The sequence below is a fragment of the Panthera uncia genome, assembly GCF_023721935.1.
Source record: "Panthera uncia isolate 11264 chromosome D3 unlocalized genomic scaffold, Puncia_PCG_1.0 HiC_scaffold_8, whole genome shotgun sequence".
NCBI lineage: Eukaryota > Metazoa > Chordata > Mammalia > Carnivora > Felidae > Panthera > Panthera uncia.
The window spans coordinates 46,879,641-46,890,321 of NW_026057586.1; the positions used below are offsets into that span (position 1 = coordinate 46,879,641).

The following is a 10,681-nucleotide window of genomic DNA, read 5'->3' on the forward strand; positions in this document are numbered from 1 at the left end:
TCCCCCCCCCCCCCCCCCCCCCCCCCCCCCCCCCCCCCCCCCGGTAACCATCGGTTTGTTCTTTATAGTTAAGAGTCTGTTTTCTGGTTTGCCTCTCTCTCTCTCTTTTTTCCCCTTTGCATGTTTGTTTTGTTTCTTAAGTTCCACATTATGAGTGAAATCATATGGTATTTGTCTTTCTCTGATTTATTTTGCTGAGCATAATATTCTCTAGCTCCATCTATGTTGTCACAAATGGAAAGGTTTCATTCTTTTTTATGGCTGAGTAATATTCCATTGAGTGTATATGTGTATGTGTATACACACACATACCATGTCTGCTTAATCCGTTCATCAATCAAGGGATACTTGGGCTGTTGCCATAATTTGGCTAGTGTAGATAATGCTGCTATAAACATTGGGGTGCATGTATCCTTTTTGAATTAGTATTTTATTATTCTTTGAGTAAATACCTACTAGTGCAATTGCTAGATCATAGGGTAGTTCTATTTTTAACTTCTTGAGCAACTCCATACAGTTTTTTTCCAGTGTGGCTGTACCAGTTTGCATTCCCACTAGCAGTGAAAGAGGGTTCCCCCTTTCTCCACATCCTCGCCAATGCCTGTTTCTTGTGTTGTTGATGTTAGCCATTCTGACAGGTGTAAGGTGATATCTCATGTTAGTTTTGATTTTCATTTCCCTGATGATGAGTGATGTTGAGCATCTTTTCATGTGTCTGTTGGCCATCTGGATGTCTTTTTTGGAGATATGTCTGTTCACATCTTACTATTTTTAAATTGGATATTTGTTTTTTGGCTGCTTATATATTTACTAAACCTTTATCAGGTATGTCATTTGCAGATATCTTTTCCCATTCTGTAGATTGTCTTTTGGGGTTTTTTTTAAATGTTTATTTATTTTGAGAGGGACAGGGAGAGGGAGGGAGAGCAAGCATGCAAACAGGGGAGGGGCAGAGAAAGAATCCAAAGCAGGCCTCATGCTGCCAGCACAGAGCCCATTGTGAAGCTCAAACTCATGAACCGTGAGATCATGACCCGAGCCAAAATCAAGAGTTGGATGCTTAACCAACTGCATCACCCAAGTGCCCTGCCTTTTAGTTTTGTTGATCATTTCCTTTGCTGTTCAGAAGCCTCTTACTTTGAAGTCCCAATAGCTTATTTTTGCTTCTGTCTCCCTTGTCTCAGGAGACCTATCTAGAAAGGAATTGCTATGGCCAATGTCAAATAAGTTACTGCCTGTGTTCTAGAGTTTTTATGGTTTCAGGTCTTTAGATCTTTAATCCATTTTGAGTTTATTTTTTGTGTATGGTGTATGAAAGTGGTCTAGTTTCATTATTTTGTAGGTTGCTCTCCAGTTTTCCCAATACCATTTGTTGAAGAGACATTCTTTTTCCTATTGTATATCCTTTCCTCCTTTGTCAAAGATTAATTAACCATATAATTGTGGCTTCGTTTCTGGGTTTTCTGTTCTGTTCTCTTGATCTGTGTGTGTGTTGTTTTGTGCAATACTCTACAGTTTTGATCACTACAGCTTTGTAACTTGAAGTCCAGAATTGTGATGCTTCCAGCCTTTTCATTTTCAAGGTCACTTTGGCCATATGAGGTCTTTTGTGGTTCCATCAGATTTTAGGATTACTTGGTCTCGCTTTGTGAAAAATGCTGTTGGTATTTTGATAAGGATTGTGTTAAATATATAGATTGCTTTGGGTAGTATAGACATTTTAATGATATTTGTTCTTCCAGTTCATGAGCATGGAATATTTTCTGGTTTCTTGGTGTCTTCTTCAGTTTCTTTCATCAGCATTTTGTAGTTTTTAGAGTACAGGTCTTTCACCTCTTTAGTTAGGTTTATTGCTAGGTATTTACTGCTTTTGGTGAAATTGTAAATGGGATTGATTGCTTAATTTCTCTTTCTGCTGCTTCATTATTGGTGTATAGAAATGTATCAAATTTATGTACATTTATTTTGTATCCTGTGACTTTACTGAATTTGTGTATCAGTTCTGATAGTTTTTTGGTAGAGTCTTTAGGGTTTTCTATATATAGTATCATGTCATCTGTAAATAGCGAAAGTTTTACTTCTTCCTTCCTGATTTGGATGCCTCTTATTTCCTTTTGTTGTCTAAATACTGTGACTGGGACTTTCTGGACTATGTGAATAAAAGTGATGAGAGTGGATAGATATCCTTGTCTTGTTCCTGACCTTAGCGGGGAACCTCTCAGTTTTTCCCCATTTAGGATGATGTGAGCTGTGGGTTTTCATATACAGCCTTTCTTATGTTGAGGTATGTTCCCTCTAAACCTACTTTGTTGAAGGTTTTTATCATGAATGGATGCTGTACTTTGTCAAATGCTCTTTTTGCGTCTATTGAGAGGATCATATGGTTCTTTACATGTATTATTGTGATTTATCATGTTGATTGATTTGTGATTATTGAACCACCCTTGCATCCTGGGAGTAAATCTCACTTGATGGTGAATGATTTTTTAAAATTATTTTTTTAATGTTTATTTTTGAGAGAGAGAGAGAGAGAGACAGAGACAGAGTGCGAGCAGGAGAGGGGCAGAGAGAGAGGGAGACACAGAATTGGAAGCAGGCTCCAGGCTCTGAGTTGTCAGAATAGAGCCTAGAGCGGGGCTTGAACTCACAAACTGTGAGTTCATGACCTGAGTTGGAGTCAGACACTTAACCAACTGAGCCACCCAGGTACCCCGTGAATGATTTTTTTAAAAGTATTATTGGATTTGCTTTGCGAGTATTTTACTGAGCATTTTTGCATCTATGTCCATCAGGGATATTGGCTCATAGTTCTCTTTTAGTGGTGTCTTTATCTGGTTGTGGTATCAGGGTAATGCTGGCCTTGTAGAATGAATTTGGAAATTTTCCTTCCTTTTCTACTTTTTGGAATAGTTTGAGAAGAATATGTAGTAACTCCTCTTTAAGGGTTTGATAGAATTTGCCTGTGAGGCTGTCTGGTCCTGGACTTTTGTTTCTTGGGAGGTTTTTGATTACTGATTGAATTTCTTTGCTGGTAATCAGTCTGTTCAAGTTTTCTGTATCTTACTGTTTCAGTTTTGGTAATTTATATATTTTTAGGCATTTATCCATTTCTTCTAGGTTGTTCCATTTGTTGGCCTATAGTTCTTCAGAATATTCTGTTGTAACTGTTTGTATTTCTGTGTTGTTGTAGTTCTCCTCTTTCATTTGTGTTTGTTTATTTGGGTCCTTTCTCTTTTCTTTTTGATAAGTCTGGCTAGATGTTTATCTATTAATTTATTTTCAGAGAACCAGCTCTGATTTCATTCTTTTTTTTTTTTTTTTTAATTTTTCTTTTTTTTCTTTTTTTTAATTCCTAGGGGTGCCTGTGTGGCTCAGTCGGTTGAGTGTCCGACTTTGGTTCAGGTCATGATCTTGCATTTGTGGGTTCAAGCCCCACTTCAGGCTTTGTGATGACAGCTCAGAGCCCAGAGCCTGCTTTGGATTCTGTGTCTCCCTCTCTCTGTCCCTCCTCTGCTCACACACTCTGTCTCTCAAAAAATAAAACATTAAAAATTTTTTAAAAATCTCTATCATTTATTTCAGCTCTAATCTGTAATATTTCCTTCCTTCTGCTGACTTTGGCTTAATTTGTTCTTTTTCTCCTTTAGGTGTAAGGTTAGGTTGTCTATTTGAGGTAGGCCTGTATTGTTATATACTTCCCTCTTAGGACCACTTTTGCTTCATCCCCAAGGTTTTGGACCATTGTGTTTTCATTTTCATTTTTTTCCAAGTGTTTTTAATTGCTTTGATTTCCTGTTTTACCCATTCATTGTTTAGTAGCATGTTGTTTAACCTCCATGTATTTGTGGTCTTCTCAGGCTTTTTTTGACAGATCAGCTTTTAAAAGTAATGGACGGTAGGTACAGATATATGGAAAGGACTTCCCTAATAGGCTCTATGAACTACAGAGCAATGGGAACAACTACAGTACAGAATTTAAATTTTATCTGCTAATTACTAGTTACAAACCAAAGTTATTTTCCTAGCTGGGAATTAAGCAGAATAATTCTAAAAAGTGCTAAAAGAATAAGAAAAAAACAAATTGATATTAACGGTACCATTCCTACTGTCTCTACCAACTTCCCAAAGACTTGAATAGTTTTTCTATGTGGTGGTTTATAATGATTCTTCCTTGAAAATTTAGATTCAAAAAGCATTCCAATGTAACTAGAATTAACAGTCCCATGCAAATATCAGTCTAAACTGAGGCAATATCCCTGTAAACATGAAAAATTTAATTGTTGGTGTTTAAATGTACTTTTATCCTGTTGTTTTATTAGTAACCAAGTGTTAAAGTGTCCTTGATAAAAGTCAAGATGGAGCCTTCTGAAAAAGTATTTAAGTCATAAGGGTGATATTGTCTGCATTATAGAAAGTTTTAAAAATAGGAAAAACATAAATGACTAAAATACAACCTCTGTTTCTTTCACATATTATATAACTTTCTAATTTATTTTCAGTACCTACATTAGAACAGTTTTTTTTAACTGCAGAACTAATGCTTGTTTATGTTCGAAATGAGGAAGATGAAGGCACCAACAAAGTGTAATCACCTATGACCCAAAAATCCACAAAGATTTACCTTTTAGCTGTTATTCTCTGGTAGACTAGACTTTTTTTTTTTTTTTTTTTTAAGTTTAAAATAGTGGCACCTGGGTGGCTCAGTTGGTTTAGCATCCAGCTCTTGATTTTGGCTCAGGTCCTAATCTCATGTCTCATGGGATTGAGCCCTACATCTGGACTCTGCGCTGACAATTCAGCGCCTTCTTGGGATTCTTTCTGTCTCTCTTTCTGTCCTTCCCCCACTCACACATGCTCACTCTCAAAGATTTAAAAAAATAAAAATAAAGTTTAATACCAACTCAAGAGTGTAAATAAAAGAAAGTTCATACATTATTATCAGAATACAGAAGTGTCTCATGGTATTGAAAAGCAGGCATCAGAAGGGATGGAATCAGGAACCAGGAAGCTGTTAGGAACCAAGAAGATTGCCACTCATTGTGTGTGTATCCTTCTCATTGCTTGGTCTCATTTCTGCCTCTTAGCAGATCCATTTTCCAGCATGCATGCTAGAAGATGGCAGCGCTGAACTCTGTTCGGTAGACAAGGATCTCCTAAGCTCAGCTTTAAATTCCAGTGGGAGATAATTTGATGGCACCCGCTGTGTTAGACATCTGCCTCTGATACAGTCAGCTGGAACTCTGGGGGCGGGGCATTATGGTACAAACATGGCTGCTAGGGCCTTCCCCTTGGGGTGTGGAAGGGGCAGTGCTCAGACAGCTTACCACCCACAACTCCACAATATGGATGATTATCTATCTCTATATTTTCTAAGACTAAATTTTCCCATTTTTTTTTTAAGATGTTTTCCATTTTTATTCAAATTTATTGATCCTCCTCTTTGGTTTCTTTGAACACTTCTAGCCTTAGAGATTTAGTAAATAGTTGAGTCTGTTTTCTGCTAGCTTATCTGTAATCACATTCATTCATTAAGCAAAAATGCTGAGCCTCTACTCTGTGCCAAGAACTATTTGTAGATGTTGGAGATCCAACAGTGAACAACACCTGATAGTTTCCACACTTTGGGAGCTTATATCCTAGTGGGAGGAGACAGATAAGGTGTAAATACACATATAATGTCAAGCAGTGAGGTGCAGAAAAATAAACAGGATGAAGGGGATAGAGAGTGATGGCATGGGGTAGGGGGCTGTTGTTTTGGAAAGGGTGTAAGGGAAGACCTCCCTGAGCACAGAGCTGCAGTGAGTCAGGAGCGAGCCCTGAGGAAATCTGGTAGAAGAGTATTGAAAAGCAAAGGAAGCAACTGTAAAAGCTCTGGGATTGGAGAGGAGAGTGCTTTGCATATTTGAAGAAGAAAGCTTTCCGGGTGCCTAGAGCAGGGCAAGTTGGGGAGAGGGGAAAGGTCAGGAAAGTAGCCAGAGGCCCAGCCCCATTTGTTGGTGTGCTTGCTGGGTTTTGAATAGGAAACGCTATGTGAGAGTGTTAGGATGTGAGGCTCTCAAATTGCTGACCACTTACCTTTATTTACATCCTTCATCAAACAATCTTTCCTTTCTGTTTTTTATACCTTTCTCCTACATTTTAAGAATCTGTTTGCTATTTTCTTTCATTGCTTCATCTTCTTTTTTTGCAAGTATCTCTTTTTCCAATAGTTTTTTTTTTTAATGTTTATTTCTGCGAGAGTGCGAGCAGGAGGGAGCAGAGAGAGAGGGAGACAGAGAATCCCAAGCAGGCTCAGAGCTGCCAGTGCAGAGCCTGACATGAAGCTCAGACCCACGAACCATGAGATCATTACCTGAGCCAAAATCAAGAGTTGGATGATTAACCAACCTAGCCGCCCCACAAGTAACTCATTTTTAATGATTGTTTTTGTAATGTTTTAATATCTGGTAAGGTTTCCCTTTTGAGGATTTTCTTTGACATTCGTATCTGTTTATTCTCCCAGATGGCATTCAAAATAATTTTTTTTTAGGTTCCTAGTAAAAATACCATTGGTATGTTATTGAAATTACATTCTGTGTAAATTCCTTTGAGGAATGTTGACATTTAGTGTTTTCATTAAGGGACAAATGTATATCATATACAAATGTAAATATTGGATCATTTCTGTTTTTTACTTTATTTTGTTGTGCTTGATAAGAGATTTTGAAGTGTCTGGTTATGATGCTTCTCCAGGTAGGGAGGCTATTTCATTCAGTTCAGAAAGCATTTTATTTGATTCTCACTGTCTGCCAGGCACTTTAGGCACTGAATCTAGAAATGAAGGCTTGGTGCTGGGATTTCAGTTAGTTGGCAGGAGTTCAGAATTTATTTTTGGTGTTAGGGCAGAATTCCATGAAAGAAATCACATTGTTCTCCTCCTCTTCACCTAAAGGAATAATTTCTCAAAAGTGCCCTGTAGATAGAATAAAAATAACAGTTGGCAGACCTTTTTTAAGACCTCTTCCTATATGCTAGCTAGAAAACCTAAACTGGTTATTAATTTCTCAGTTAACACTTTAAAAAAATTTTTCCCCACTAAGGCAATAATATATAATCCAAGTTTTACCCATTAGTCCTATAAATCTACCTCTAGAAGCTGAAACCTGTGAATTTTTCTCCACATTTTCTGCTACTAACTCTGTGGTCCAAACCACCATTATCTTTCACCTGGACTATTGATATTGCTTTGTACATATTATCTCTACTTTTCTCTTGCCCACGTTCACAAGGCATTTTCCACACTGTAGCCATGGTGATCTTTAAAAACAATGTTTTTATTATGGAAATTATCAAGCCTTAAAAAATAGAATAATAGAATTAATTGATGTCTCCCTCCCACTCTCTCCATCTCTCTGTCTCCAGGACAGACATGTCTCAATAATGGCCACTGTCCAGTTACGTTATTTTTGTGTATAAATATTTCAGTGTATGGGCTCCTAGCTGGCTCAATCAGTAGAGTATGTGACACTTGGTCTCAGGGTTGTAAGTCTGAGCTCCACGTTGGGTATAAAGATTACTTAAAAATAAAATCTTAAAAAAATTTTTCGGTATAAAAAAAAAACCTGTAACCACATGATGGTTGCACAGCTCTGAATATACTGAAAACCACTGAATTGTACACTTGAAATGGGTGAATTATATGGTATGTAAATTATATCTCAACATAGTTGTTAAAAAAAATATCAAGGAGGGGCGCCTGGGTGGCTCAGTCGGTTGAGCGTCCGACTTCAGCTCAGGTCACGATCTCGCGGTCCGTGAGTTCGAGCCCCGCGTCGGGCTCTGGGCTGATGGCTCGGAGCCTGGAGCCTGCTTCCGATTCTGTGTCTCCCTCTCTCTCTGCCCCTCCCCCGTTCATGCTCTGTCTCTCTCTGTCTCAAAAATAAATAAACGTTAAAAAAAATTTAAAAAAAAATATATCAAGGAGCCAAAGTTTGCATTTCCCCAGTTATACTTTTAAGTATTTTTTAACACTTTGATAGAGTTTTAAACGTAAGTTGGATAGTGTACTGTTTTTCTTAAAACCCTTCAGTGACTTTTCATCATATTTATAATAACCCATACCCCTTGTACTGACTCAGAAAGGTCTGACCTACAAAGCCCTGGCGTAATACGCTTCTTTGCCTCTCTGACTTTCTACCTCTCTTGCCCACTAAATTTTTTCTACCTCAGGGCCTTTGCATTAGCTGTTCCATCTACTGGAATGCCTTTCCCTATATTTTCCCAAGCCTAGATCATTCCTTTCAATTTAAATACCTTTTCCTCACAAAGGCCTACCCTGATCAGTTGCCCAGTCTCCAGTCTAAAGTGGTATCCTAGTCATTCTCCATCACATCATTCACTTATAAAGTATCAGCATAGCATAGTTTATCTGGCATGTAATTGTTGTTAATTTACTATTTCCCTTTTTCTGTGCCTTCCCTGCCCCCCTCCCATGTTTTCTGTCATGTTCACTGCTGAATCCCCAGTGCCTAAAATATTAATTGGTGCATAATAGACCCTTATTAGGAGAAATTCATACAAAAAACTGCCCAACACATGCCAGGTGTTTGGTACTTATAAAAAGGTTATTTGATAGAATATATTATCTCACTGCATAAACAGAGTTCTGGTCAGGTATGTTACTTTGAAAGGGCCATTTTCTACTCCCAAGTTATAACATGACTGGTTTTTGGGGTTTTTTTTTTTTTTTTTTTTTTTTTAAGCGACCTTATTTCATACAGCATCCTGTTCACTTCAAAGCTCAATAAGTAACTTTTAACAAATTCTGTTTTTGTTGTTTGGCAAAACATAGGGTGCTTGCATGAATAAGGTTGCAAAAGTTACTATAATGCCTTGCTGGTTTCATTCTCCATTATCACTTTTTCTTTTGTCCTCAACTGTGGACCATCACACTCTTTGCTTATGATCTCTCTCTGCTACCTGTTCTCTGGTGAAGCAGCTTAAGAGTGGCTGTGGTAGGCTGAATGACAGCCCCCTAAAGATGTGATTAGTTAAGTATCTTGAGATAGATAATCCTGAATTATCATGGGGGGCTGTGTAATCACAGTTGTCCTTACAGGCAGGAGGAAGGAGAATCTGAACATTGAGAAAGAAAACGTAAAGATGGAATCAGAGGTTGGAGTGATGCCCTTTAAAGAGAGGAGGACCACAGTTTGAGCCCTGTGTTGGGCTCTGTGCTGACAGCTCAGCCTTTGGATTCTGTGTAGTCCTCTCTTTTTGCCCCTTCCCTGCTCATGCTCTGTCTCTCTCAAAAATAAAAAAAATAAAAAAAAATCTTTTAATTAAGATGGGAGGACCACAAATCAAGGGATATAGGTGGCTTCTAGAAACCAGAAAAGGGGTGCCTGGGTGGCTCAGTTGGTTAAGTGACTTCAGCTCAGGTCATGATCTCACGGTTTGAGTTGGAGCCCTGCATCAGTCTCTGTGCTGACAGCTCAGAGCCTAGAACCTGCTTCAGATTCTTTGTCTCCCTCTCTCTTGTCCCTCCCCCCCCCACACCTCACCCCTCTCTCTCCCTCTCCCTCTCCCCCTCTCTCTCTCTCCCTCTCTCTCTCTCCCTCTCTCTCAAAAATAAACAAACACAAAATTTAGAAACCAGAAAAGGGGCAAGGCAATGGATTCTCCCCTAGAGCCTCCAGAAGGAATGCAGTCATGTCTACACCTTGAGTTTGGCCTAGTGAGACTGATTTTGGATTTCTGATCTCCCAAACTATAAAAGAATTAATCTGTATTGTTTGAAGCAATTAAGTTTGTGGTACTTTGTTTTAGTAGCCATGAGAAACCAATTCAGTGATTTAAAGTATAAGAAGGCTTGAAGGATCACAGAACCTGTACAGAGTGTTCTGAGGCTAATCTTGCTGGCTTAGTAGTTAGCTACCAAAATGGAAGCCAGAAAGAGTTGAGATGGCAACTTCAGGTGGGTAATGTGGGGGGAGAAGAGAGAGGTGTGGTTGTTGGAATAGTGAAAGAATATTCATGCTGTAATGGCAGTATCCATGTTATATACAATTAAGCTCTTGATGGTTTGTTTCCTTGTGTTTTACACAGATCAGAAACCCCTTGACCTTGCCCAGGGTGCTGAAATGAAACACATTCTTATTGGTAATAAGGTACGTAGTAATAGACTACATGCATATGATCATTTTTAGAAAAAGATTTTGAATTCCTGAAATACATAGATGGCATTTTTAATGAAAACATATTTTCAATAGGTCATCTACAAAGCACTGAAACGATATGAAGGCCCTCTTTGGAAGGTAGGCTGAGATGATCTTATTTCTAGAACTGGAAAGAATTCTCAGGTGCCCCATTTTTATTTAATAAAAAAAATTTTTTTAATGTTTGAGAGAGAGAGTGGGGAGCCCATGCTTGCATGGGGGTGGGGGCTGGAGAGAGATGTGGGGAGAAAGAATCCCAAGCAGGCTTCATGCTGTTAGCCCACAGCCCGATGAGGGGCTTCATTTCACAAATTGTAAGATCATGACCTGAGCTAAAATCAAGAGTAGGACCCTTAACCAACTGAGCCACCCAGGTGCCCCAAAAATTATTTCAGAAGAAAAAATGATTTAAGCATTCTTGGATCTTGCAATGTAAACCATTGTGTGTGTGTGTGTGTGTGTGTGTGTGTGTGTGTGTGTGTGTG

General features: G+C 38.6%; 1 protein-coding gene and 1 long non-coding RNA gene across 3 annotated transcripts in view; one reads left to right on the forward strand and one right to left on the reverse strand.

The window, feature by feature from the left end:
* OSBPL1A (oxysterol binding protein like 1A) overlaps positions 1-10,681 on the forward strand; it is a 243,777-nt gene that overhangs the window by 67,671 nt on the left and 165,425 nt on the right. For both annotated transcript variants that reach the window (XM_049619605.1, XM_049619606.1), the window contains exons 8-9: positions 10,087-10,148; positions 10,251-10,295. In XM_049619605.1, the coding sequence (XP_049475562.1) occupies positions 10,087-10,148; positions 10,251-10,295 (107 nt within the window). The remainder of the gene's footprint in view (positions 1-10,086; positions 10,149-10,250; positions 10,296-10,681) is intronic.
* LOC125914387 (uncharacterized) overlaps positions 6,658-10,681 on the reverse strand; it is a 36,565-nt gene continuing 32,541 nt past the window's right edge. The window contains exon 3 of the long non-coding RNA XR_007455288.1: positions 6,658-6,952. This is a non-coding gene — a long non-coding RNA (uncharacterized LOC125914387). The remainder of the gene's footprint in view (positions 6,953-10,681) is intronic.